The sequence below is a fragment of the Oryctolagus cuniculus genome, chromosome 10 (assembly GCF_964237555.1).
Source record: "Oryctolagus cuniculus chromosome 10, mOryCun1.1, whole genome shotgun sequence".
In the NCBI taxonomy this organism is placed as follows: Eukaryota; Metazoa; Chordata; class Mammalia; order Lagomorpha; family Leporidae; genus Oryctolagus; species Oryctolagus cuniculus.
In genome coordinates this window covers 93,947,906-93,975,481 of record NC_091441.1, presented here as the reverse complement: position 1 = coordinate 93,975,481, position 27,576 = coordinate 93,947,906, and the positions used below count along the sequence as shown (strand labels likewise).

The window sequence follows — 27,576 nt, the reverse complement described above, 5'->3', positions numbered from 1 at the left end:
TCAAGATTCATTTTCAACTATTTTTTATCAATTTAGTATATACTAAGTAAAGATTTTAACAGTTTGCACCCACACAGAAACACAAAGTATAAAGTACTGTTTGAGTACCAGTTATACCATTAATTTACATAGTACAACACATTAAGGACAGAGATCCTACATGGGGAGTAAGTGCACAGTGACTCCTGTTGTTGATTTAACAATTGACACTCTTATTGATGACGTCAGTCATCACCCAAGGCTCTTGTCATGAGCTGCCAAGGCTATGGAAGCCTCTTGAGTTCGCCAACTCTGATCTTATTTAGTCGAGGCCATAATCAAAGTGGAAGTTCTCTCCTCCCTTCAGAGAAAGGTACCTCCTTCTCTGATGGCCTGTTCTTTCCACTGGGATCTCACTCACAGAGATTTTTTTTTTTTTTTTTTTTGCCAGAGTGTCTTGGCTTTCCATGCCTGAAATACTCTCATGGGCTTTTCAGCCAGATCTGAATGCCTTAAGGGCTGATTCTGAGGCCAGAGTGCTGTTTAGGACATCTGCCATTCTATGAGTCTGCTGTGTATCCAAGGGTTTCCTTTTCCAGACATCCTAGTGACACTTGTCATCTTTCTGTTCACAGCCAGTCTTACTGGAGTGAGGCAGTATCTCGTTGTGGTTTTGATTTGCATTTCCCTGATTATTAGTGATGTTTGAGTGTATGTTCATGTACCTGTTGGCCATTTGTGGGTCTTCCTTTATAAATGTCTGTTTAGATCAACTACCCATTTTTAAACTGGATTTTTTTTTTTGCTATTAAGTTATTTGAGTACTTTATATATTCTGGGTATTAATCCTTTGTCAGTTACATAGCTTGCAAATATTTTCTTCCATTCTCTATCTCCATTTTGCAAAAGCTCGTTAGTTTAATAAAATCTCATTTATCTATTATTTCTTTTTTTTTTTTTTTTTTTTTGACAGGCAGAGTGGACAGTGAGAGAGAGAGACAGAGAGAAAGGTCTTCCTTTGCCGTTGGTTCACCCTCCAATGGCCGCTGCGGCCGGTGCATCGCGCTGATCCGAAGGCAGGAGCCAGGTGCTTCTCCTGGTCTCCCATGCGGGTGCAGGGCCCAAGCACCTGGGCCATCCTCCACTGCACTCCCTGGCCACAGCAGAGAGCTGGCCTGGAAGAGGGGCAACCAGGACAGAATCCGGCGCCCCGACCGGGACTAGAACCCCGTGTGCCGGCACTGAAAGGCGGAGGATTAGCCTAGTGAGCCACGGCGCCAGCCCTCTATTATTTCTTTTTGTTTCCTCTGCTTGTGGGGGTCTCGTCCAGAAAATCCTTGCCAATTTCAATACCCTAAAATGTTTCCCTATGTTTTCTTACAGTTTCAAGTCTCTCATTTATGTCTTTAATCTACTTTGAGCTAATTTTTAAAATGGTGATAGATAGGGGTCTAGATTTATTCTTCTGCATGTGTACAGCAAATTTTCCTAGAACTATTTATTAACAAGACTTTTTCCAATGCATGTTCTTAGCACCTCTGTAAAAGATCAGTTGGCTGTAGATGTGTGGGGTTAATTTTGGGTTCTCTTTTCTGTTCCATTGGTCTACAGATTCATTTTTATGCCAATACCATGCTATTTTAATTACTGCAGCTTTGTAATATATTTTACAGTAAAGTAGTGTAATGTTTCCTGCTTTCATATTTTGTTCATGCTCACTTTGGATATTCCTTCTTATTCTACACATATTTTATTAGTTTTTTTCCAGTTCCATGAAAAATATCACTAGAATTTTGCAGAAATGGACAATTTCATGTCATATATATTTTACCACAATAAAATAATACAACTCAGAGGATATAACTATAAACACAGAATTATTTTTAATCAAACTCTCACTTTTCAAAATCAACCATCTGACTGCTAAATTTTAACTCTATGATAGGCTATGCATTTTATGGGTCTGGGTTATAGGGGCTCTCCTGTTAGTAACCATCAGAGCAGAGTTTAGGTTATAGTGGACTGAGCCAGAGTCACTCATGGCTTTAAACTCCCCACTGCTTTAGGAAGACAATACTAGCTTAAGATAAATGGATCACCTATCCCCTATGCAAAGGTTCTGACAGACATCACAAATCAATTTCAGCACTACTTTGTGCTAAGTCTTCTGTAACTTCACAATGTTAGGTTTCACACACCCATCGATTAATCACTATTGTTTATCAAAAGTGAAATCTATTTGCCATAATTATCTGGGTGGCAATATACTTATTTTTAACCCAACTAAAATCCTATACTGTAAGAATAAGTTTGGACCAACTTCACGTCACCAGATTACAGATGCAAAAGGAACAGGTTTGCCCCTATGTCTGTCCATGCCTTTTCACTATCCTGGATTCAGACAGGTACCATTGAAAAGTGCCAGAAAAGTAACAAGAGATAGGGACTCTTGTAAGCATAATAACGTAAAGGAGATGAGCAAGTAGAATTAAACCTGCCCTTAAGAAAGGCCTCATTGTCTTCCGGCTCAAGGATTGGTCAGCTATTTTGCAAAGGGTCAGATAGCAAATATTTTACAATTCATGGACTATATGGTCTCTGTTGCAATTTCTCAACTTAGACCTATGGAAACAGTTATGGACAATATACAAATGAATGGGCATGGCTGCACTCCAATTAGACAATTCACAAACAAGGTAGTAGGTTAGATTTTGCCATGGTGGCCATAACTTGCCAACCAGCGTTCTAAAGATTGCATCTTCAGTCCCTATCTTCAGGAGGGCTTCTTCCCCCTTGCCTTCCATATATCTTCTGAGATTAAGATCATTTTTATTCCTACCTGGGATACCTTCTCCCAGCCCTCAGATATACTTAAAGGGAAGACAGTGGGTACAGATGGCAGAGCACCAAGCAGGAGGTAGAGGGAGGCAGAGTGAAAGGATTCAAGAGGAAAGAACCTTGTGTGTGTTGGCAGGTGGTTGAATGAGATATATAGATGAGAACTAAAAGTCACAGGAGGCTGAAAGATGGGTCAGCCAAGCAGAAAAGCCACTCCTCAATTTCTATGTTCCCACAAAAACCTGATCCTTTGAAGTATGGGATTCAAACCCATCCACAGTGAAGATATGTAGAAATGCCTCTGGATTCTATGTGACTACAGGTCAATGTGGGTACATGATATACTCCCTTGCTAAGGATAGTAGGTAGAGTTACAATTGAGGAGTGTTCAATTCTATGATAAGGTAATTTCATCCACTGTCACTTCTAACAAATTCTACTCATTCACAAATAAACACAGTAGGTAAGTACAGAGCAGGCTGGAGCCAGGGGAGAGACAGAGCAGAGCATATAAGCGTGCACAGAATGGATCTGCTCAGCGTTACCAGAGTCTAAAGCTGGAGGCAGGTTCCGATGCAAAATGAGGCTGAGAGTTAAGCCAGGCCAAGACAATAAAAGGACTTGAATGTCCCAATAAACAGCTCCATTTATCCTGCATTCAATGGCAGAGTTGTTGAAGGAACAAGATAGGGCAGTGATGAGTAAATGCGGAGAAGGAATTAGGAGCGCATCCATGCTTGAAGGAGAGGAGGTCACTCCACATGGGAAGCCACTGTGCCGTCCAGGGAAGAGAAGATGAAGATCAGAACAAAGGCATGGGTGGGAGGAGTGGGAGGAAGGTGTAGATTCAAGAAACACTCAGAGGCTAAAGTCAGCAAGACTTGATGAGTAAGGAGGAGAGAAGAGAAATGTGAGTGACTTTCAGATTTCTGGCCTGGTCAGTTGGGCAATTGCCCCAGGTGTGTCCCTGTGAGTTCAGACCATGCAACACCCCAATAGAATCTTTCCACTTAGAGAGACCAACTCTCATTCAGCAAACAGACAATCTAGTAAAAGTTCCAAAGAGGACAAATGTAAAGACAAAAACCAAGTTTGGAAATACCTGGTAAGAAGTACTGGAAATCATAATTACACACGTATAAATAAAAGGCCAGCAGAGACAAACGGCTGTCTGATGTTACTATTAAAGCCAGTTTCACTGTACACGGTAGTATTTCTACCGTGTTTCAATGTTTTGCCCGTAAAATATACAAAGCTATAAAATGTATATCACATGTGTGTCTGTGTGTTTTACAACCACACCATGCCTCAGATGAACACTTTCTGTCCGGTAGTATTTCATTAGACACAGCATTTTTAAACAATGGAGGAAATTTTAGTAAGTATGTATTTCAAATTACCCACCCGGAAAAAAAAGATGGAAGTGTGTGAGCATCCCTTAACTGTTTAGGTTTCCAAATTATTGTTATTCCTATAACTTTTTAAATATTTTCAAGTTGTCTTAAACAATGTACACATCATTAAATAGATGCCAAATTATTATGGGAAAAAAATGACCTGGAATTGCCAGACACTTAAAGTGCCACAAGTCTTGGGTAACTAAATTCAAAAAGACATCTAAGACATGCAAAAAACAAAGCAAAACAAAAATGCACAGTAAAAGGTCCAGGGCCCCAGAAAAATCCCTTCCTTGAGGATAATTCAAGGACTACTAGCTGTGCCTATATTCAAACCAAGAACCAGGATACTGGAGTCTATATTATAATTGCTGCCCAAACAGAATGTTTTATAAAAACTAGAAGAGCAAAAGCTCTCTGGGATGTAGGACATTCAAGGATTTAAATAATTTATCATGAACAGCAACAAATTATATTCAAAAGCAGGTTTCTGATCTTCCAGTTTAATGCTGTGAAATACACGTGTACTCTACCAATGGTGGAATAGTTGAACACTAAAGTAAGAGTTGGGTTTGAACCCTGGCTCTGTTGCTAGCTATACTGTCTAGAATCTTCTGTATCCATATTTGGAACATGAGGAAGTTGAGCAGGAACATTGCGGTCGCTTCCAGCCAAGTCCTACAGCTGGGCAAACCCTGGGGAATCCTGCCATGTGCTCTTCCACAGCCCTCAGCAACTAGATCATTAATTTCACATCAGTGTCCCAGCTGGAAGACAACTCTGTGAGGATGGAGGACTTCTGTATACCCAATGCCTACTGCAGTACCTGGCACTGCGGAGAATTCGGTAAACATTTTTCAAATAATTGACTCCAAAGCACTTCTGAATAGTTTTATGTTGATTAAAAATTCTTACGTAATTAGTTACTAGCAATGCCAGCATTAAAATTCAGATCTTCCAATACCTTCCAGGGAATGATGGGGAACCCAGTTCCAAGTTGGCTCCCTGTCGGCCCTTTCTCTGTATCTGATCCTTTGAGAACCTCTCTCATGAGACGCTTTCTTTCCCACTAGGCCTCAAAGGGTCATATTCCCAGACAGGTCCCCTGAGCTGCCTGGCCCTTCAAAAGCAAACCAAAACCCCATTTAGGTTTATCTCAACATCTATGTTGATAACTATAAATAGGCTAAGCCATGGTTTTTACAAACATACACAGGAACAAAGTTTAAAAGATAAACATGGAGAGCAGGCATTTAGCCTAGTGGTTAAGATGCTCATGTCCCACACTGGAGTGCCTGCATTTAATTCCTGACTCTGGCTCCTGACTCCAGCTTCCTGCAGATGCAGAGCCTGGGAGGCAGTGGTGATGGTTCAAGTAGCTGGGTTCCTTCCATCCACATGGGATACCTGGATTGAGTTCCCGGCTCCCTGCTTCACTCCCAGCCAGCCCTGACTGTTATGGGCATTTGGGGAGTGAACCAGTGGATGACAGTGCGCTTGCTGTCTGTTTTTCAAATAAACAAATTTTAAAAATTAAAAAAAGGAACAAAAAGTCAAGTAACATCTCAGCAGCAAGGCCTCATCCCTCCCAATTCCTTTCCTTTCTTAAACTTTGATACGGAATGGTCCACCTCACCAAGGTCTACCATTGCTTTCTTCCTGCAATTGGGAAGTCCATCTTTCCCATAAGGAGTCCTTCTCCTCTCCTTGTCCAGAGCTCCTCTTCGTTGGCCAATAGAGGGAAGCTTCTACTTGCAGCTTTCTCTCATTATTTCCATCTCCTGATTACTTAACTTATTCCTGTGACTTGCAGGCCCTGGGGAAATGGCAGTGGCCCTGTTAGAGAAGGAGCCCCAGCGTGGTGTGAACACACACTTTAACTTGAAGTTCCCTGCTCGGAGCTGCCACCCTACTATGCAGCAACCCCAAAACATCCAGGGGAAGCTCCCTCAAAACATGAAAGGGTCTTTCTTGGGGAATGGGCTCCCAACCAGCCATGCCCTGCCTCTATGCACCTCTGCATGCTTCTCAATTTCTCCAAGAATCTTCCTCTTGCAGCTTACCCTGATAGAACTCAAGCTCGCATATCTTTTTTCTGTTGACCTCTGCTCTTCCCCACATGTACACTTTTTTTTCCATTCTGGTTCCTCCAATTTGAATTTTTTTTTCTTAAAGATTTATTTATTTATTTGAAAGGCAGAGTTACAGAGAGGCAGGGGCAGAGAGTGAGAGAGAGGTCTTCCATTCATGGGTTCACTCCCCAGATGGCCAAAGCTGCGCCAATCCAAAGCCAGGAGCCAGGAGCTTCTTCTAGGTCTCCCACATGGGTACAGAGGCCCAGGCACTTGGGCCATCTTCTATTGCTTTCCCAGGCTACAGCAGAGAGCTGGATCAGAAGTGGAGCAGCTGGGACCTGAACCATTACCTTTATGGAATGCTGGCACTGCAGGTGGCGGCTTTACCTGCTACACCACAGCACTGCCCTCCCAAGGCAAAACTTTTAAAACTTACTTTCCAAACAAAAAAGTGAACAAAATGAAGCAATAGGATGTAGGAATATATGATTGGACAATAAAATTACAAAGGAAAGTAAGGTAGTGATTACCTTGAAAGTGAGAAAAGTACTTATTCTTGGCAGGAGGAAATAAGTTTATCCAAGCCAGGTTTCTTGCAGGGTTCTTGGAGTAACTAGAAAGTTCTAGGTCCTTACATATGTGGCCTTTCAAAGGTATTTACCCTATACAATTATCAATTGTATATGTTTTCATAGCTATTTTCTGTATTTTTGTTATACTTAAAATTTTTTGCTTAAAAAAAAAAAAAACAAAAAACCCTTCTCCGCTTGAGTTTTACAACTAGCTAGGGAACAATGCCCAACTGGATTTGTGTAAAATTAGGTCTGTAAACAGAGAAACTAACAAGTCTCTTCCCACGTTCCTGCAAGTTCTCATCACGCAATAAATATTTCATACCCAGTTTCCATGTGCTTGTCTCTGTGCATGAATCAAAGCAGATCTGCCTGAAGACAGAGGGTATGTCTAAGGAAAGCTAGGCCAGTGAGATCTCCAGATGATGGACAACCTGGGGGCAAAAAGGCCTGAGGAGTCACTTAAGAATACAAAGCTCCTTTCCTTTTCCATCTGTTAAAATGTTTTTAAGAATTACTATGTGCAGAGAAGAACCTTAAAGCAGATGAAGGAAATAATGATGTTATTATTATGACATCTTTTCTCACCATATGCCTGGGGAATTCAGTAAAAGAGTATTTCAAAAAGTTCATGGAAAAATGGAATTAAAAGACAAGTCTACCTTGGTACATAAAAATCTTGAAATCCATGCATCATGGATATAAAAATAACACACATTTCTATAAACTTTTTGAATACCCTTTGTATTTAATGAACTTCATCAAATTTAATCCATACCTCCACCCTAGGAAATAGATATTATTTTTCTTAGTGATTTTACATCATATGTATTATTATTTCTTGGATAGGCCAAGCTCATTCTCACCTCTGAACCTTTAAATAAGTTGTGGTCTCAACATGCAACGCTCATCCTCTAAGCTATTTGCAAGGACGGCTCCTGTTCCTCCTTGAGCTCCTTGCTTAAATAACACATGCTCCTTATTTCACAATCAGCCTTCTTTTCTCTTCTGGCAGCCATTAAAATATACTCCCAACACACTCAGCACTCAGAAAAGCAACTGTCCAGCCAGATTCTTCATTCCTACTTACAACTGTGGTAAAATCTTCCCAAACTAACAAATGACCCTGCTGACTGAGCCATTCTGGAATTCTTTTGAGTAAATAGCCATCTGGTATGAGGTGATCTATCTTGAGACACACATACCTTTGGACAAGGAGCCATGAAAAAAGCAAGCAATTAACACATGGATCCAGCCAGCAAAAAGATTCTTCTTAATACCTATGAAGAAGAAAGAAAGCAACAGTGCCCAGTCGCCATTGTCAACCTTTAGGCTGGGAAGAAAGGAATCTTGCTCTCTGCACAAAAATGAATTTTATGGGGGGTCAGCATCTGGTATAGTAGGTCAAGCATTTGCCTGCGGTGATGGCATCCCAAATGGGCACCAGTTTGAATCCTGGTTGTTCTACTTCCAACCCAGCTCCCTGGTGATGGCCTTGTTGTGTTCTGTATCGTCCAGATAGAAAGAACCAGTGAGACTCACCGAAATGCAAAGAACAAAGGGACTTTATTTATAGGTCCAGCATGCTGGGGCCTGGCCTCCTGTGCAATGCAGTGCTGGGAAACCAAGAACCCCAAAAGAACTTTGTTTCCAGAGTTTTTATAGTCCCTGGCAAACAAGTATTATGTCCACATTCCTTCTTTCCCTGCCCTGCTGGACCAAGGATGACCCACCTTATTGGTTGCCCCCACCTGGCCCTGCCGGACCAAGGACTGCCTGGTGTCAGGTTTTGTCTTCTCACAACAGGTGCATCCTGGGCCTAGCCAATTTCTTTGGCTTGTGAGAAGCCTGTCTTGGTATGGCTCTTGCCTCTCACAGCCTCAGAAAGCAGTACGTTTGCATGGGAGATCAGGAAGAAACTCCTGGCTGCTGGCTTCAGATTGGCCCAGTTCTGGCTTTTGTGGCCATATGGGGAGTGAACCAGTAGATGGAAGACCTCCCCTTCTGTCCCTCCCTCTCAATGTCTGTGACTCTGGCTCTGAAGCAAATAAATAAATCTTTAAAAAAAAAAAGAATCTTATGAAATAATCATAATTTCTCAGTAAGACAATTGTGTACATGGATTTTGGTTAGCCTGAGTTTTAATTACAAATGTTAAACAACAATAAAGAAAGCAAACAAAAATCTTTCAGTCATGGGGAGAAATAGCAACAGTTGTATGTACTTTGCCCAATGGAGAGGTACATAGAGTACTTCTGAAATTTATTTCATAGATGAACTTTGTATTTAGCTTAGGTGTGTGGCTGCTGCTGCAGCCTGCATGTAAAGGGTGTTATAAATACTCTTCAGGGGTCTTGCCTCCCTCCTACATCCCATGGCATCAATCAAGTTAACCAAGTAGCTGTCAAAGTGCATCAGAGGGCCCTCCATAGGCCAAACCAACAGCAGGCAAACCACTTGGCCACAGGAGCCATGCCTTTTCCTCTTCAGTGTCCTTGCTCCTGTGGCCTCAAGGCTATAGATGGTGTCGAGCCTCTCAGTTTATGGGAACCCCTTGCCTACCTCCAGAGCGTGGGCACCCAAAGCTATATTTAGCTCAACTCACCCATAGTTCCCTTCACCAAACAGGTGAAGCCAGACACCACAACCAGAAGAAAGGGCTTTCTGTCTCAAGTATCTGTCTGAAGTCACTGGCTTCTTAAGGATACCACTTTGGTATCTAAGTGTCAGATTCTTTGGGCGTTTAATGTAGAGATGGAAAATACAGCCACCTAATGCCAGCAAGTAAAATTAAGGAGGCTGTGATGTTTCTCAGCAAGAAGAAAAGCACTTAAGAACAGACATCCATACGTGTGTGTATCTACGCACATGCATATATACCATATGTGCATGTGTGCTCAAACAATGAGGATATGGTTTGTTGCCAAACATTAAGTTTCAAAAATTTATGATGCTGGGAAAAAGTGTACGAAGACATAAATCTCAGTTTTTTCTCTCAATCAATGTTAAACCACCAGAACAGGCATACAAATCTTTAATACAGTATCACCCCAGGAATTGAGAGTTCAACAGAAAATCTAAAATTAGCAACAGCTTCAACAAAATGTATCAGGAAATAACTGAAAACTTATGCGATGCTAACTACAACAATGATATTGATGACAAACACCAGTGCATGTATCATTGTTTGAGTACATCCCATTCCCAGAGAACCATCATAATGACTTTACATTGAGACATCATTGATTCATCCACACCAAGGAAGTAGTCTTCTTATCCCCATTTTAAAGATGAGCCAACTGAGGTACAGCAACATTAAGAAACCTCAACATCATCCCAACTGTGAAGTGGTAGAAAAGGGGTGGATTCCAGGTGTGTGTAACTGTAGATGAAAGAATGACAAGCAATGGACATTGAGAGGGAACCTTCCCCACTGCAATGGGAAATGAGGAAGGAACAAAACACAGATATAGACAGAAGGACACCAGGAAGAACTCTGGGAACTTCTGGGTAGCTTCATCCTCTAGGGGGTCAACGTCACCCACGATATTGGCATAACTTTGGTAACATCAGGTTTTTGTGTGTTTATAAATGACTTTGGATTTTCCACAGTCTAGAAGCAACCGTTCAAAAACTTGGAAAGTCTATCAGTGTATTATTTACATGGTACTTACAAACTAGATTGCTTCATCTCAAAATAAAATTATGTGGTCTGTGGAACAAAAAAAAAATAAGGCTACAGAATATGCCAGAACATTCCTATCTCCTTGCACATCATTACCTACTCCAAAGACACAACCTTTGCTCCACATTTTGGGAAACCTGCCTTCAGAACCGTCTTTTGTCTGGCACATTGTGTAACAGAGTAGGATGGCAGCAGCCTAATTTAGCAATCTCATGGTTTCTACAATCAAAACTGAGGAATATGGCTTCCACTCAAAATAGGAAGTCCTGGTTTTAAGGAAGAACATGCTGTAATTATGAAAGAGTAAGTTCTCTTGTGTGGTCTTTAAGATGGCCACAGTGGGGTTCCACAAAGTTTCCAAGTAAGAGCCACCATGCTGAGAAATGAGTGCAAGTTCCCTTGTGTGATAACTGAGAGGAGAAACAGTCATTTGTAAATATGAGTGCCAGAAACTAACAATGAAGACAGTGGCTGTGATGTAGCCATGGTGCTTACACAGGTTCAGCAGTCCCTGCATGGTACCCAACACACAGCAGGTACCCCCTGTGACTCAACTCCATCTGCCAATTACACAATGATCCAACTATTGGCTAGTGAGAAAATCCTTTGCTTACACAATAACTATCAGCTAAAGATCTCAACACTCAGAAAAAGTAAACCTTCGAGGGTGCCTGCCACACAAGGTAGTTGTTCTGAGGGCAGGGCTGGAATTAGGGTTCCTCTGCCTCCCTTGTTGCGCTGCCTCTCTTTGCTCTCCTGAGAACCATTCCAAGCAGCTTCAATGTGGACACTGCCCTCTGCAGCTTAAATAAGAAATAAGGGCAGAACTCCATAGATGCGTGCCTTCAAGTGCCAACAAGATCAAACTTCATGACAAAATCTAGATGGCACATCCTTCATTCATGGTTAGACTGCTGCTGATGTAGCTGTTCATTTACCCCATGTTTATAAACAGTTATCTAATTATCACCTATAAGATGCTAAAAAAAACTACAGATGAATAAAACACAGTTCTTCACTTCCAACAATGTTGCAAACAAGTCTGAGTCAGAACACACATTCTGAACACTTTGATGAGCCCCGGGCACACAGGACTGATAAACACTAGTGTTCCTCTCTGCTTCCCCAGACACAGCCTCCCAGTTCTTCTCTACTCCCTGCCAGTCAACCACTAACCATCCACAAAATTGCTGTGGGAACTTATTTTCAATTCTCCTTGCAATAATTCAGTATTTAGTTATTCAAAATCATATTTATTGAATGTCTACCAGGGGCTAACTCCATTCTGGATAAACCAAAGTCCTGCCTTCTAGGAGGAAGGATGATGAACAAAGTCCCTATGTACTCGTGGGATACACAGCCAATAATCAAGCACAAATGGCTGCACATTAATATTTCCAGCTGTGATACACATCAGGAAGAAAAAAAATGGTAGGAGCCAGAAGAATGAAAAGAACAATTAGAAAAAGCTTTCAGACAAAGCCTGAGAAGATGCCACATGAGCAGAGACCCATGGAGGTGAGAAAGAAGCTATACACACACGTGAATAAAAAACATTCTAGAAAAACAGCATACTCCAAGACCCTGGGACAAAGCAAGCTTGGAGGCTAATGTGCTAGAACAGTTAGTAAGGGGGACAGTGGAGGACAGGGGAGCCAAAAGACAACCAAGGCACAATGCAAAGGGCACTGCAGGCTATGATAACTTTTCCACTCAGGTGAGAAAACTCATGTTCCCTTTGCTTAGAATGATCATCTTTTAAACTTGGATTTCAGCTTAGTCCAACCTACAAACAAAAAAATCCACTGGGCTTTATTTCCCTATCTCCTATATGTCTTATAGTATGACCATGTCATCATGGTTGTCTCTGTTCATTAGCCATTGTGGTGTGTGGCAGGTAAAGGCACTGCCTGTGATGCCAGCAGCCCATGGGGGCAGAAGTTCATAGCCTGGCTGCTCCACTTCTAATCCAGCTCCCTGATAATGGCCTCGGAAAAGCAGCAGAAGATCCAGGCCCAGCCCTGGCCATTGAGGTCATCTGGAGAGTGAACCAGAGGATGGAAAATTTCTCCGTCTCTGTCTCCCCCATTCTCTCTGTAACTATGACTTTCAAAATTAATTAATTAATTAATATTAAAGGAAGGAAGGAAGGAAAGAAGGAACAAAGGGTGAGAGAGAATCAAGAACCTTATTTCAATAACCCAAGAGGTGAATACAGATGACTGTGCAATGAATGAACATATGAACAAAACTTTCATTTCATAAGCATTTACAATAGAGAGATGGCCTTATTTTTATATGGAAAAAATGAGCTTTGAGAATTAGAAACATTGTACAATCTGTCATGACTGAAAACACTGCCCTCCACCCACCTGTCATTTATCTCCCAGGAAAAAAAAAATAGCCCCTAAAAATGCAATTTTAACAGCAACCCCGGTCTCAGACATTGGACTCTATAGACGACATGTGGTAATTCCTATGAAGTGTAACTTTATTCAGCTGAACCGAGCCATGGTCAAGTACGGTCTTAATCCACCATGTAGAGTAAAGAAGAAAATAACCTTGTAAGATGAGTACAAGGGTAAAAGCACCATTAAGCCAGGGTAAGAGAGGCGCAGTTCATTCAGAAATTGCAGGCGCATTTATGAACAGTCTCAGGCATCTAGGAGGTTATATTGTTTAACTGTTAACATGTTCAAATTTGCGGTCTTCTAATTTCTCATAAAGATCCTTTCACAGCCAAGAAAGTACAACCAAAATAAAAACAAGTTTGCTGGTAATGACACAGGGAGGCTCTGTGCTTCATTTTCAACCCGTATAATTGACCCTGACAGCTTAAAAGGAACCTCAAGCTCTGTATTCCACTCTGTTAGTGGACTGTCTCAGCAAAAAAGAGGCAAAATTGCATGCAGCATAGAATTAACAATGGATATCTTAAGAAATATGATTTTCATATTTCAAAGCTGGAGTAATTTCTATGTTTTCCACCAAAGCATTCTTCCTCAAATTCAGATTTGTAGCATAGAATAATGTGAACTTAGAATCCAGAGTCAATGTGGATTCTAGAGTTCAGGAAATGATAGAAGAATTGCTGTGAATGTCCTGAACATTTTTCAAGTTTGCTTCGCATCACATTAATGAGTCACAAATGTTTAAAAGTGTAACAACAGCAGAACTTCCTTGGCCAATCATTCTAACAGAACTGCTTTTTTAAACTATGCCGCAGGAGCAACCCCAGCAGATTGTGCCTCCTCAAAGACAATGCCATACTTAATAAAGTCCCATCGCACAGCTTGTGCGACTTGAGACTAAAGAACTAATTGCGTATCTCCATGATCAATACTGTGAATTGCCTAGATCAGCATTTACCCAAGTTCCAAATAATGGGAATTCTTTACATTAATAAATATTCTAGGGAAAAAGCAAAAGGCTTCTGTTTTTCAAGTGATTAGGGAAAAATTGGGATTAGAAAATATCAAGCAGTTGTATTGAGTCTAACACTCGCCAGAGCCTTTAAACACTAATATGCAATGATGTTCTTCAAGTGAATGGCACAGTATGCACAAAGGAACGTCACGAAGTTCATGGAAACATGGAATCAAATAGTTAGGCTTATTTTTATGAAAAAATATTTTGAATCTATGCATAGTTTTTTGTGTGATATACATTATCCATGAACTGATGACACAGTGAACGCATGAACTTCAACGTTTTTCACACCGAAATGAACTTATCTTTTAATTCCATTTTCCATGAACTTTCTGAACTTCCATCATATTGTTTTGCAAAGGCACTTGATAAATGAAACCCTTTTTCCTTACAGTATCCCATAGAGCTATCACTTTGATAAACATGTTTGGGGAAATGTGAACCTAGATAATATCAATTCAGGTTTTGTCAAATTAGTCTGTATTCTATTTTCCCACAGCTCACTATGACCCACACAGCTGGGGGGTGAAAAAGTCCCTATTGATATAGTGACTTATTAAAATAATGGTCTACTTCACAAACAATTACGTTAAAAAGCCATATGGTTCCTGCTCTTGAGAAATAAGTCTGTCACCTAGATGGCTCGATTCTGAGGAGTTCCTGCATTGTGTATCTTGTGTCCAGACTGCCACAGTTCTATCTCATACCAAAAAAGTAACAATTGTCGGATGTGTTATTATAACCGATTGCTCTACAGAAAGAAAACATAATGTGTTAACACACACTATAAAAAGAATTCTCAAGATGGCAGACTCTGCAATGCGGATGAAAAACAGAAAGTTTTTGAGTGACTTATCCTTAAGGCCACAAATTAATTACATGATTAGGAGCTTTGTTTGCCCAGATGCCCAACAGGAAGGCAACCTTGCTCGTGATGTGTGTGCTCGATTTTAGCAGCAGCATCTCCAGTTGGTCCATGAGTCATGCTCTCGGAAGGTACTTTAAAATCACCAAATATATGCAGCCTTCAATTAGTCCCGGATTTCATGTCCCGGATTTCACATCTGGAAGGGGGCTTCCCCCAATGCAAGCCTCTGTTTCAGTAGATGAGAAAACAGAGGTCCAGAGAAAGAAAAAGTCACTTGCTTAAGGTTCACAGCTCATCAGAGCTTTGACTGGAACCCAGACTTCTAGCTGCACGCCCACTGTGCTCATCCCTTTCCCACTCATTCTGCTGACCCGCTGCAGAGCTGTGGTCCAGAAGGCTTCTGCTCTAGCTCACCGTGGCCAAAGCTCTAGCTACGGGTAAAACCTCGTCACTACTTCTTTCAGATGGTCTGCTTCTCTGGAGCAGGCAGCAGCCCAGAGACCCTCATGTTCTGGTTTGCATTCAGAAGTCATGGCAAGTCAAAGGCCAGGGAAAGACTTCTAGTCAGAAGGAAAGAGCTTGAGATATTCAAATGGGAACAATCTTGTCTTATGCCAATCTTGTCTTATGTCAATCCCAGAAAGCAGCGCAAAGCCTGGCACACAAGAGTTCTCAAGAGAACTTGCTAAACTGAAGACAGTCTGTATACTTTTAAGAATTCAAGGTTATCGCAGTTAAAAGAAAGCTTATTCCCCTCCCCATAAAATCCATGCAAACGCCTTCTCTCCCAAGTTTATGTCACCTAATTTTTCTGTCTTTGGAGTAGCGGTTCATTATCTTCACTGCTACTTCAGTTACTGTTTTACACACAAAGCATGTAAAGAAACAGTTCCACCCAGAGGACAGAGAAGCCCCTGGCTTGTAATTTGACACCTGTGAAAGAATGTCAGATCTTTTCTCCTTTAGCATTGCCAAGTCTCAATCTTCTCATCTATAAAATGGACCCAACGAGAGTAGCAATTCATTACTTTGTTGGGCTGATTAAACAATCTAACATGTGCACATAGCAAGTTGGCCAGCTATGACTGGTTTCTGATGACTTGTATTGAGAATTGTGAAGCTGGGTGGGCAAGACTCCTGACATCAGCTGCCTGCATCCACCATGTCAAAGGGGAGAGTGCTACACATATGTTGGTCATTTGCTGTGGAAGAGGAGATGCACTGCTCAGAAGCCCCTTCAGGTCAAAGGCACTCACCCCCAGCTACCAGCGATGTGCCTTCCCTGATAGCTACCGTGCCCAAGGCAGCACTCTTCTCCAGGGGTGGCTCCCGTCCTTTGACTTGGGAAAGGTGGTTCGAGGGCTCAGCCCTCCCGCCTCAGTTAGGAACAACACCACGTCCAAACAGCTCCATAACAGCTGACCAGGAATGCTAGCACCTTTACTGCAACTGCATTACTCACATCCTGCTGCCCTTACCTGCCAAGAGCACCCCCGGTAACTCTACTGCAAATTAATCCCAGAGTTGCAATTTCCCAGGGAACCCAACCAAACACATCATCCTTGCCTTCCTTCAATGCTCAGTAAAAAGTAACAGCTATCATTATTTATTGTTGAATTTTCTCAACAATCCATGCTTGCTTTCCCTAGTAAGAGAATTCCCAAGTTTCTGTGTGAGTGGCATACCTGTATGGATGAAGACAAGTGGCAAAGATATAAATAGCGTAAACCAATTTTTATCATCGAAAGGGTTGTTTGTTTGTTTGTTTTTGACAGGCAGAGTGGACAGTGAGAGAGACAGAGAGAAAGGTCTTCCTTTTGCCATTGGTTCACCCTCCAACGGCCGCCGCGGCCGGCACGCTGCGGCCGGTGCACCGCGCTGATCCGATGGCAGGAGCCAGGTACTTATCCTGGTCTCCCATGGGGTGCAGGGCCCAAGCACTTGAGCCATCCTCCACTGCACTCCCTGGCCACAGCAGAGGGCTGGCCTGGAAGAGGGGCAACCGGGACAGAATCCGGCGCCCCGACCGGGACTAGACCCGGTGTGCTGGCGCCGCAAGTCGGAGGATTAGCCTAGTAAGCCGAGGCGCCGGCCGAAAGGGTTCTAAATCTGTACGACAATGTCACAGCAATTCTCTCCAAAGCTGACTTACCATTTCTTCTGTAGTCACCCTAATTTTAAATACAAGCAAGGGCATAGGAAATTACAGAATATCCTGTTTAGAAAATATTCATAAAGTTTAGTTTATTGTGAGGGGTAATCTTATGTCATCTTAGATGGCTAATTTAAATCCAGTGCTGAAGGACACAGACTTAATCTTTGGGCTAAAGGATTCTGACCATTCTAATCCTACTGAAGACACACATAACTTATGGAACCAATGGGCTACACTCACAGCACTAGACAGGATGTGAAAGGCTGGGATCTGGCCTCTGTTCTGCCAGTAACTCCCTCTAGGATCTTGAACAGGTCCCATGCCTTTGCTGGGCCCCACTTCCATCATCAGCAAAAAACAAACAAACAAACAAAAAACCCAAAGAGCTTGTATTAAATAAAGTCTAAAGTCCCTTCTGGTAAGAAGAATGTCCAATTGCCTAACCTTGCAGGATTCTTCCCAGGCAACATAAATAAGAGGTGGAGGGAAAGTGCAAAAGCAGAGAAGAAATTAAAAGTGTCATAAATTCAAGTCACCCACTTCCCAAACATGTATTACAGGACAGACTATTAAGTGAATAGGAACAGATTTTATAGTTGTATTTTCCTTTCACAAGATTTGCATCTAAATCATTGCCCATGTCATTGATTGTCATTCCTTAATCTGGAGTGTTTGAATATACAGCTTAGCAATGCTTTGGACAAGCTATAATTCAAAGTTAACATTTTTAAAAATTAACCATGCCCAGATCTCTGCCTTGGGCAGCAACGTGCTGAAATACTAGCATCTATTAGAAAGAGGTTATTGATGTCAGAGTGACACACACTGTGATTTGCAGGTGCCCCACTGCCTAACCTCTGGGTAGCGATATCTCAGGGTAAACCTGTGGTAATTACCCTGGCTGGGGAGAGCTGGTTGAACTGGACTGGGTCTTTTGATGCATGTTGAACATGATTGCCCCCTAGGGATTACACCAGTCCCGTGTGTGAGTTATTGCATAAATTCTATCTTGGAAAAAATAAATAAGGTGTGCCGTCAGAATTATTTTCCTCTTCCAGTCCCCTTGCCTTCAAAGTGTGGGTTCTTTAGCAATGACTTCATTGTATCTACTTTGAAAATTACATTGCATGAGCTATGGACTCAAGTGAAATAGGAAAACACGCAGATGCTCCCACGAACACATGGTAAAGGTCTCATTTCTCAATGGCTGTTAATGCCTGAGTGCTGATTCGTTCACCTTTCCTTCAGCACTCAAAAGCTGAGCCTTACTCTGACCTTCACAGGAAGAGCCCATAAGCTTTGGCACCTCCTCAAGCCTTCAGGAAGACCTGTGAGTTCTTAATCAGCAGTCTAAGACTCAGTTTCCTCATCTATAAAATGCAGACAAGTCACACTTGTCTACCAGTTCCCAATGACAGTAGAAGATACTTTGAAAAGCACATGGGGGGCCGGCACTGTGGCATAGAGGGTAAAGCTGTCGTCTGCAGCGCACGCATCCCATATAGGTACCAGTTCGGGCCCTGGCTGCTCTACTTCCAATTCAGCTCTCTGCTATGGCCTGGGAAAACAGTAGAAGATGACCCAAGTCCTGGGGCCCCTGTACCCGTGTGGGAGACCCGGAAGAACCTCCTGGCTCCTGGCTTCAGATTACTCACGTCTGGCCATTGCAGCCATTTGGGGAGTGAACCAGCAGATGGAAGACCTCTCTCTCTCTCAGCCTCTGCCTCTGCCTTTGAAATAAATAAATAAATATTTTTTTTAAAAGCACATGGGCTTAGGTGGATTTTATTATTTATTGAGTTAGTATTTATTATATCATTTGTTAATTTTATTATTTATCTATTGTAGCCAAGCTTCACCTCAAAATAAGACTGGAGGCTAAATGAAAGGGGAAACAGAAACAAGGCAGACTCGACAAAGCCAACCCTGGTCCCCCAGAGCTCAGCACGCATGTTCTTTAGGACAAGATCTGTTTGTTTCTGGTTCTCAATGGAGCTCTCAGGAAAACAGACATGGACTTTTCCTTATCAATTTATATTTCAGGATACAAAGAACACAAAATGAGTTAACATCTAAAAAAAAAAAAAAAGTCTGATCTACCTTTGTAACCCCTCTGGAAATGAATGGAGATTATCATACCATTCTAGCAAGATTCCATTTTACAACCCCACCCCCCACCTTGCCCAACCTTGTCTTTCCTGACTTTACCCCATAATAATGATGATTTCATCTCACAAATATGTTGCATTTCATTCTGCAGGATCCTCAGCCTTTGGCAAACAAACATTCACTCTGCCAAGGGCTGCTGGCGAGCTCCTAGCGGAGTGAAACCTGCAAACCCTTCAGAAAAGAATAATGAACCCCACTGGGTCTCCAGGGGGTAATTTAGTAGGTAGATTAGGCAACACTTGATTAAGGGTAAACCTCTCTTTTCTATAGAAATATATTGTGTTTGTACAGAGGGGCTGTATGAAGTGGAGGATTAGGTCACAAATCCACAGGAAAAAGCAGAAGACGTTTCTCAGAAGAAATATGCAAGTTACTGCACATTTGGAAAAACAAGTCATACTTTATTGGAAGGAAAGAAGAAAAACTGAAAAACTCCATACACAACAGTTTTATTTACACGATTTTACTTGGCTCCTTGGAATGTTTCTAACAAATGGCTAGTTCCCAAATACATTGCACAGGACGGCTTGTCACCCCTGACAGTCTATGAGTTACTACAAAGAGTAACGACTTCAACTCAAGGCTACCAGAAACTGATTGTCAAATAAGATTTTCCGACACTGCCTATAGGGACCTGCTACAACAAGAGTTGCTTTGGGCTCATGGGGGATTACAGCGTGAAAGAAAAACAAATGTCGAAATAAATCCCCAGGGAGAGAAAGCACTTCTGTACTAACCCTCAGTCCCACTCATCAACGTATCATGTGCTCTGTAAACTCCCATGTACTCGAGTAGTTATCTTTGTGTGAAGCCCTATACGGGGTTTGGAAGTGGTAGATGAGACTCATCCGGCTGTTAGTGTCTCACTGGGATCCATCCACAGCTTGGTGGAACATCCCCGTCGCTACCCATCCAGATAGGAAACTGTACAAAGAAAGCACTTTTTTTCCCCCAAAATATCAGTGTTAAGTTCCAGTGGACACTGGAACACACATGGATTTCCATTTTGACTTGCATGATGATGAATTTGCTCATATTTGCATGTGCTGGAAAAGATGGCTGAGATGGAGCCCCCCTAAATCACTCCACACCATGCCTATCCAAGAGCCATGAAAAACTTGGAACTCAGTGCATGCATTGTGACAATGAGGAATCCCTCAGCTCTGCTGGTCAGGTTTCTTCTAATGGCAGTTCTTGGGCAAGCTAAGTTCTATGTGAACTGGACCACAGTTAGAGTAACAATTTTAAGCTGGGGAAACTGAAAAAGAACTTAACTCAGTGAGTTGGAGAGATGAACACATAGATATGAGGCTTAAAAATTGCTGCTTAAAATATACATCTCCGTCTACAAAGAAATCACCTAACAGACCTTTGGAACTTCATAATGAGCTATATGTCTTGCTGAAAGCTATGCATTTTTGAGGTCTATGTTGTTTGTTGCACTTCCTCTGCTAGCTGATTCCAACTCTGATTGGAGGAACAGAGCAAAGGAAGTTCCCTCAGGGGGGAAAAAAAGATATGGATGTACAAGGTTGCACAAATTGAAAAATAAAATTGTTTCTAGTTTTATTTATTTATTTTTAAAGAATTCTACTAAAAGGACAAGGATAAATGGGAACATTCATTTGCTTTTAAAACTGATCACACTTGGGTTTAACCACTGGCAGAGAAGAAAGTTTACAGTTCCCTGGGAACCTATAATTTGGAAACGGAAGCACACAAGAACAGACTTTAGTTTTCAGGCAATAAATTGAAGAGAATTCTGCAGACATACAACAGAAAAGGAGCATAAAATACTGGCTTGTGCATTTCTTAGAATGTTAGTTCATTAGCTCGATAAGCTGCACAAGGAAAAATGCAGCCAACAGCTACAAAGATGTCCTGTGGGATTTCCAATTGGTGTATTTACTCAGCAAGAAATAGCTGGAGGCTGAAAAACAAATGCATCCCATTCTGGTAATGACGATTTCGTGTGAATCTCTGGAAAGATACCTTGCTGAAAAGTCTCCATGCAGGCTCTGACGGGACACACAGAAGCCTAAAGCCCTAAGGCCAGACATAAATAGCATGCTCCATAATCTGTGTCCTGGGAAAAACGTTCTATGGAATTATGCAAGAAAATCACGATCTTTAGCATCCACCTTTCACACTCAATTCAACATTAACCTGAAAATGTTTTAATTTTTCCTCCTGATTGCCCCATATGCTTTTTAATGCTTTATTGGAAACTTTCATTTACTGGTGTGTGCTCTCTAGCTGCATTATCCATCAATGCGAAATAGTTTCAAAGGATGTGTAGGGTGATACTCCCAGTGGTCGTTGTCTTCTGTAGTTAAAAGCTCATTCCCTGCCTCTCCAGGAAAAAACGCTGGTAAATGAACTCCCCATAGGTCAGGTGCTGTGCTAGGCTCTTGTACAAACCTCAGGCATGTAGACATTGTAATCTCCACTTACTCACGAAAAAAACAAGAGCCAGAGAGGTTCTCTGCCTTACTCAAGGCCTTGACCGAATGATAAGAACAGTCAGGATTTGAACACTGGACAGTTAACCCCAAGGCACTGTATCCTTTCCTTTCTGTACTCTTTGCCAACGCAAAAAATTAAACAAAAAGATTCAAGAAGTTAAATTTGCATTTGGCCTACTGGTTAAGATGCTCACATCCCATACTGGAGTGTCCGGGTTTGATACCCAGCTCTGCTCCTGACTCCAACTTTCTGCCGCTGAGCACTCCGAGAGGCAATAATAAAGGCTCAAGCGATGGGGTCACTGTCACTCATACAGGGGACCTGGATTGAGCTCCCAGCTCCCAGCTTTGGCCCTGCGTCCCTCATCATTGTGGGCATTTGGGGAGTGGATCGTGGAAGTATTCTCGCTCACACTCTCTGTCTCTCTCTGTCTGTCTCTCACTCAAATAAATAACAATTTCAAAACATATTTATTAATAAAGAATTTTTTAAAGAAAATCTAACATGTTGTGGATGAGTTCTTCAGAGAAACTAAAGTTCAAGGTATTTTCAGAAAAAAAAATGACTCTTTAATATTAAAACTCCACCTCTCTCTCCTGGGTGCATTCTATTGTCCTTTTTGCACCTCGTCAATCCTGTGGGGTCGGAGTGCCAGGCTACGCCACAGCAGCCACAAACCAGAGGACAATGCATGTACAGATATGCTCTGTCAAACCCCTGAGTATTTAAAAGATGGAATCCACTTGGCAAAATGCACAGATTTCACATAAAATTTCATCTTCTTATGACTTTTCTTGGACAACCAAATGATTCCACAACCCCAGGCCCATCTTTTTAAAACAATGTTCAACCAGAGCTTAGTGGCCCCTGTCTGGCTCTTGAGTTTCCTGTAGTTCCTCACCACTGTCAATTATGTCCGTGGAGGCAGACCAACCACAGCTGCCATTTTTCATAACGTTTGTGCTGTTATTTCTCTTATAACTGAGAAATATTTTTCCAAACCGTGTCTCTTTCGATAGATGGAATGGCCTCATTCTCAACCCTCCTTATATCTGCCCCTTTACAATGCTCTCTTCATGAGTACAGTGCACTAAGCCGTGCATCTTACTTTGCCCAATGGAATGGGGCAGAAATCACAGTGTCAGTTCAAGATGAGGCCTTAGGAGCCCTTGAATTTTTTTTTTTTTTTTTTTTTTTTTGCTTATTCTTTTATGCCAGTGCTACTGCCATTAGAAGAGCTTTCCCTGGGTTGCTGATGCCTCTTCAGCCTGAGCCTCAGGAGGAACCCATGTGGAGCAGAGGTGCTCCAGCCAGCTCACAGACATCAGGGAGTGGTAGGAGTGCCCAGCCACGCCCTCCCTAGAGCCACTGAGCCACTCAGTCAACCTGCAAATCTATAAGAATGAACTACCGATATCCTGAAGCCACTGGGTTTTGGAGGAATGTGTTACCACAGCATTATTTTAGCAATTGTTACCTGCTTCATGTCTACCAAAAATAGAAAATAAAAGAAAGGCTGAAAGAATCAAACATCGCCATTCCTCTTACATGAAACTCTGTTTCTTACTCATGTTAGTAGCCCCTAGGTCCTAAAGGTATCTGAGTTTGCAGTTTGTAAACTGCAGCTCATAAACATAAGACTAAAGAGGGTCAGATTGGGGAAACGTTTTGCACCATGAGTCTACAACCAGGTTTGGCATGATCAGCTACCTACAGCATGATCACTACCTACATCCAACTTTGTCTCTGGTTTTCATGCCAACTAGAGGAATCTCTTCAAACTCCCTCTTGAACACTGACCCAACCCACTGCTCACAATATGCCACCAGATATCTTTCTGGATATACTACCTAGTTGGTTCATTGAAATGTTGACACCAGGGTAGTCAATCACTGCAAAACATTGGTGTAGACTATATCGAATTCAGAGGGTGCCAATCACATAACCACAATCTAATCAATTAATCAACCAAATCTAATCCTGATTGACTGGCACTTCAAGGACTTAACAGGGTAGCATATGACTAGGAAGTGCTTAAAACAACAACCATATTAAGAACTCAGGCGCCTTCATAAGTTCTGTTTCCAGAAGGCAGTCATTACTCCATCTGAGCCCATCTGCTCAACAAGCCAGGACAGTGGGAGGTTCACTCTATTAACCTTAACCAGAGGCATTTTCATCAAAATTAATCGTGATCACTTTTTATTGCATTTCAAATGCTATCCTTCATTTGGGGTGGTCAGGAATGCAACTAAGCAATTCCAGACCATGTTATCTTTTATAAATAGGTCTGCGAGGTAGTTATCAAGGCCCCGTATGAAAATATTGCTATACAAAAGTTCACGGGCCAAAACAAGACATTAATTTCCATAACTAGTTGTGTTCTTAGAAAAGAAGAAATTGTTATATATAGAAAAAAAAAACTTTGATGCTCAGTGCCTAACAGAGTAAAACCGTGTACTAACCATGTATCTAACAGACAACTCTCTTTTTAAATGTTTCTTTCACCTGTGTTTATTATAACAGTTAATCACTGATACTTATTTTGAGCATGGCCTGTGTCATACACAATTAGAAATTGTTTACATGCACTGGTTCTTTAGCCCTCATAACAACTTTGGAGTAGATATAACTAGTATTCCTCTTTAAAGATGAGTAAACTGAGGGTTATGGAGGTTACGTAACCTTCCTAGGGATACTCAGTTGGTAAAATCTGAAGTCTGGAATGAAACCCAGGCATTCTATCTCCACAGTCAGTTAAATATATTAACAGCAACACTTCCTTCATGAAAATTGCCACACAAAGAATTTTTGTGTCCTAACTGTTCCTTGTACTACCCAACCTCCGTATCTTCTTGACAGTTCATCTTCCTTCTTGCTCCATCTCTCCCATAACAGATTCATTCAGCTCAAATCTCACCCGATCCACGAAGACTCCCTACCACCCTATGGCTTTCTTGCCTTCTTAATTCTTCACAACCCTCATCATCTAAAGACACTTGGATCCAGATTTAAGTCCTGGCTCTGCCACTTGCTAGCTAGGCCATATTGGGCAAGTTACTTTATCTCTCAGCACCTCCTCCTTCTAATATAGCAAATGGGACAAGATTAGCCTACTCCCGTAGGCCAGCTGGAATGGATGTCTGTGGTTTCATCTGCCCAGAACCCCTTCCAGTGACAAAAATCATTTCTTTCCTGTGGGACATCATCACCTGTCCCATGCTAGCCCCACAGGATTCAGAAGAGGCTGACCCCCTTCCTCTATGCTGCAGGGGATCAGGTGCCCCAGCCCTGGCCTGCATGCTATGTACATGCTATCCATGAATACTAGCTAGGTCTACCAGTCAGAGTCACTCTCCTTCCCTGGGGGTGACTGCCTTCTTGGACGGAAGGCTGGCTGCTCGTGGCCGCCCATTCCAGAGCATCTTCTTGAGAATCCAGGCAACAAAGAGCAGAGGATCCCTGCGAGGAGGAGGGAACACATTCCTGATGCCACCTCTGGAATCCCTGGATGCAGTAAAGCCAGACACCCACTTCCGGCCTTTACAGTGTGTTTAGCGAACAAATTCTCCCTTTTTCCCATTTAGATGGAGTTTGGTTCCTGTCACTCACATGGCAGAATCTTGATTAACCCAGGAGACAGAGAATTGAATAACAGTCACTCTGCAGTATGTGGCACAGTGCCCAGCAAATTCAAACACTCAATAAATGGTTCCTACCACTGTTACTGTTCATCTACGTTAGTTCCCAAAGGCAAGAAAACCTGGAGTCAGGTCCATCCCCAGCCTGCACTAGAATGGTATTTTGCAACTTTTCTGAGACTCTAATTTCTCCCTATGTAAAACCACCAACATCAGTTCAAGGAATAAATGAGACTAGATGGTTGGAAGGAGAGTAAAATTTCTGTATTTCCTTTCTGCACTCTCTGTCTTTAAGCTCCAATCTAACATATTCTGTGATAGTTGGGAGGCACTAAAACCCAAAACCCTGGAACATGATTTGCCAAGAGCATTGGGAAGCTGTGGCTTCAAGTAACTTCTTAGTCCACGCTAAAGGGGCTCACAGTGGAAGAGCAGACCCGACCCTCCTGTTGCGTTATTCAGTGAATGCTCTGGATCACACATCAGTGGAAAAGGAGATTAAGTGAAACTAATATTGACCAAGCAGCCCTCGCGCATCATGCTCTGAGCAAGGTGTTTTCTACTATGGAGTAATTATTTATTTCTCTTTGGGTCAATTAAAAAGATGAACTATGAGTACATATTAAAATTATCTAACTTCTTCCATCTCCAAGGAGGAAACCTCATATATAACTGGAGAAAGACACTAATTAATAAGTAAAATTTAACATGAACTCCGGCCAAGTAGAACTTGCACTGTTCTGTTTAAAGGCACACTGGAATAAATAAAGGAACTTCAAAGCAAATGCCCCGTTTTAACTTGAATGTTTTATTGAGCACATGGGGAGAGATTCCTTTGGCAAAAACAGGGATGGTTAATGAGGAAAAATTGGTGTTTTCAGTAGGTCGTTTGGTTTCTAAGAAAGGGCTGGTCATTGAGAGATAACTGAATTCATGGAGAAAACAGAATAACGATCCAGTCAGAGCCTCAACGTTTGAACAAAGCAAAACTTGTTTTGTAAACTGAGATCAGCTAAATACATACTTTTCCACAGACCTGCTGTGATAACACACACGTTTGCCTTCCACTAACCCCAAAACAAGGCAAATAAAAACACAGAAGACATGAGAAGTAGTTTTAAGCTTCTTATAAACTATACACATGCAGCCCTTACCTTTTAAGGTGAGATACAGGAACCAAAAAAATTTCAAGCAGTATTTCCCGGGATCCACCACAGGCAGCTTTTCCTGGGCACCATTTTGAAAATGGTGCTCCACACTTGGGAAGACCTATTGGGTTCCTCGGGAGTCTATTGTGAGAGCCGGACTGACGGCAGAGGCAAGTTCACCATGGCCATGCACAGTTCCCCACAGCAGTGGCTCACAGTGCAGAGTCCATCTCCAGGTATAAGAAGAGAAGCCTGGACTCACCTGCAAATGCTGTGAGTTGTCAGCCATGCTATCCTCTCGCCTGCGGACTTCCTCCAGTAACTGAGCATTCTTTTTCTTTTCCAGCTGTTGGTTGTGCTTGAGGTTGGCCACCTTCTTGTTCTGATCCTTCATATGCCTGAGAAAAGTCAGCACAGTTTGGTTACATACAGCCACTGGAGGATCATGTTATTGCAAGAGATTCAAGAAGTGTCAAGCATAGAATATCTTGATATGAACACCAGAAGAAGTTGGGACCTCCAAATATGCTATGCATTCCACTGAAATTAAGTGCTGAGCACCCACTTAATACCAGGTGCCAGGATGCAAGGGGGCTGCAGGGGGAAATGAGAAAAGTGCTCTGGAGTTTGGAGTCCAGTGGGCAAGACACAAAAGTACCAAGGAGACCCAGGTTAGATTTCCTAATGTAGAAGGAAATAAATACCATGCTGAGAAAGATGGTGATGTGCATATGTGAACAGGGGTATGGTGGGAGGAGATGACTTTAGACACTGTGCCCAGGGAGGGCCTCCCTGAGAGGTGGGACTGGAAGGAGTAAGCAGAATCAAGGCCAGTGGAGGAGCTCCCCTAGCAGAGAGAACAAAGCACGCAACTCCCACGGCAGGAAGGGAGCTGGCTACTTCAAAGAACTGGAAGACTTCACTGAGGCTACCCTAGGGTGGGAAGGGGAAGTGGAATAGGAGACCGGACTGCAAAGGTAGCCAGGGCCTGGGCACACAGGGCCCAGTGTTCCACAATGCGGTGTTTATTTTCTTCTAAGTGGTTGCTGTTCTAATTATTATTATTCTTTTGGATCATGTTCTTATTCTGAGATCATAATCCATTACTTTGATTTTAAAATAACAAGTGCAGGGTTCCAATCAAATACACTGTC

General features: G+C 42.1%; 1 protein-coding gene across 26 annotated transcripts in view; it reads right to left on the bottom strand.

Moving 5' to 3' along the window:
* Positions 1-27,576, bottom strand: part of ERC2 (ELKS/RAB6-interacting/CAST family member 2) — a 1,007,328-nt gene that overhangs the window by 423,167 nt on the left and 556,585 nt on the right. For all 26 annotated transcript variants that reach the window (XM_051852289.2, XM_051852290.2, XM_051852291.2 and 23 more), the window contains one exon: positions 26,685-26,820. In XM_051852289.2, the coding sequence (XP_051708249.1) occupies positions 26,685-26,820 (136 nt within the window). The remainder of the gene's footprint in view (positions 1-26,684; positions 26,821-27,576) is intronic.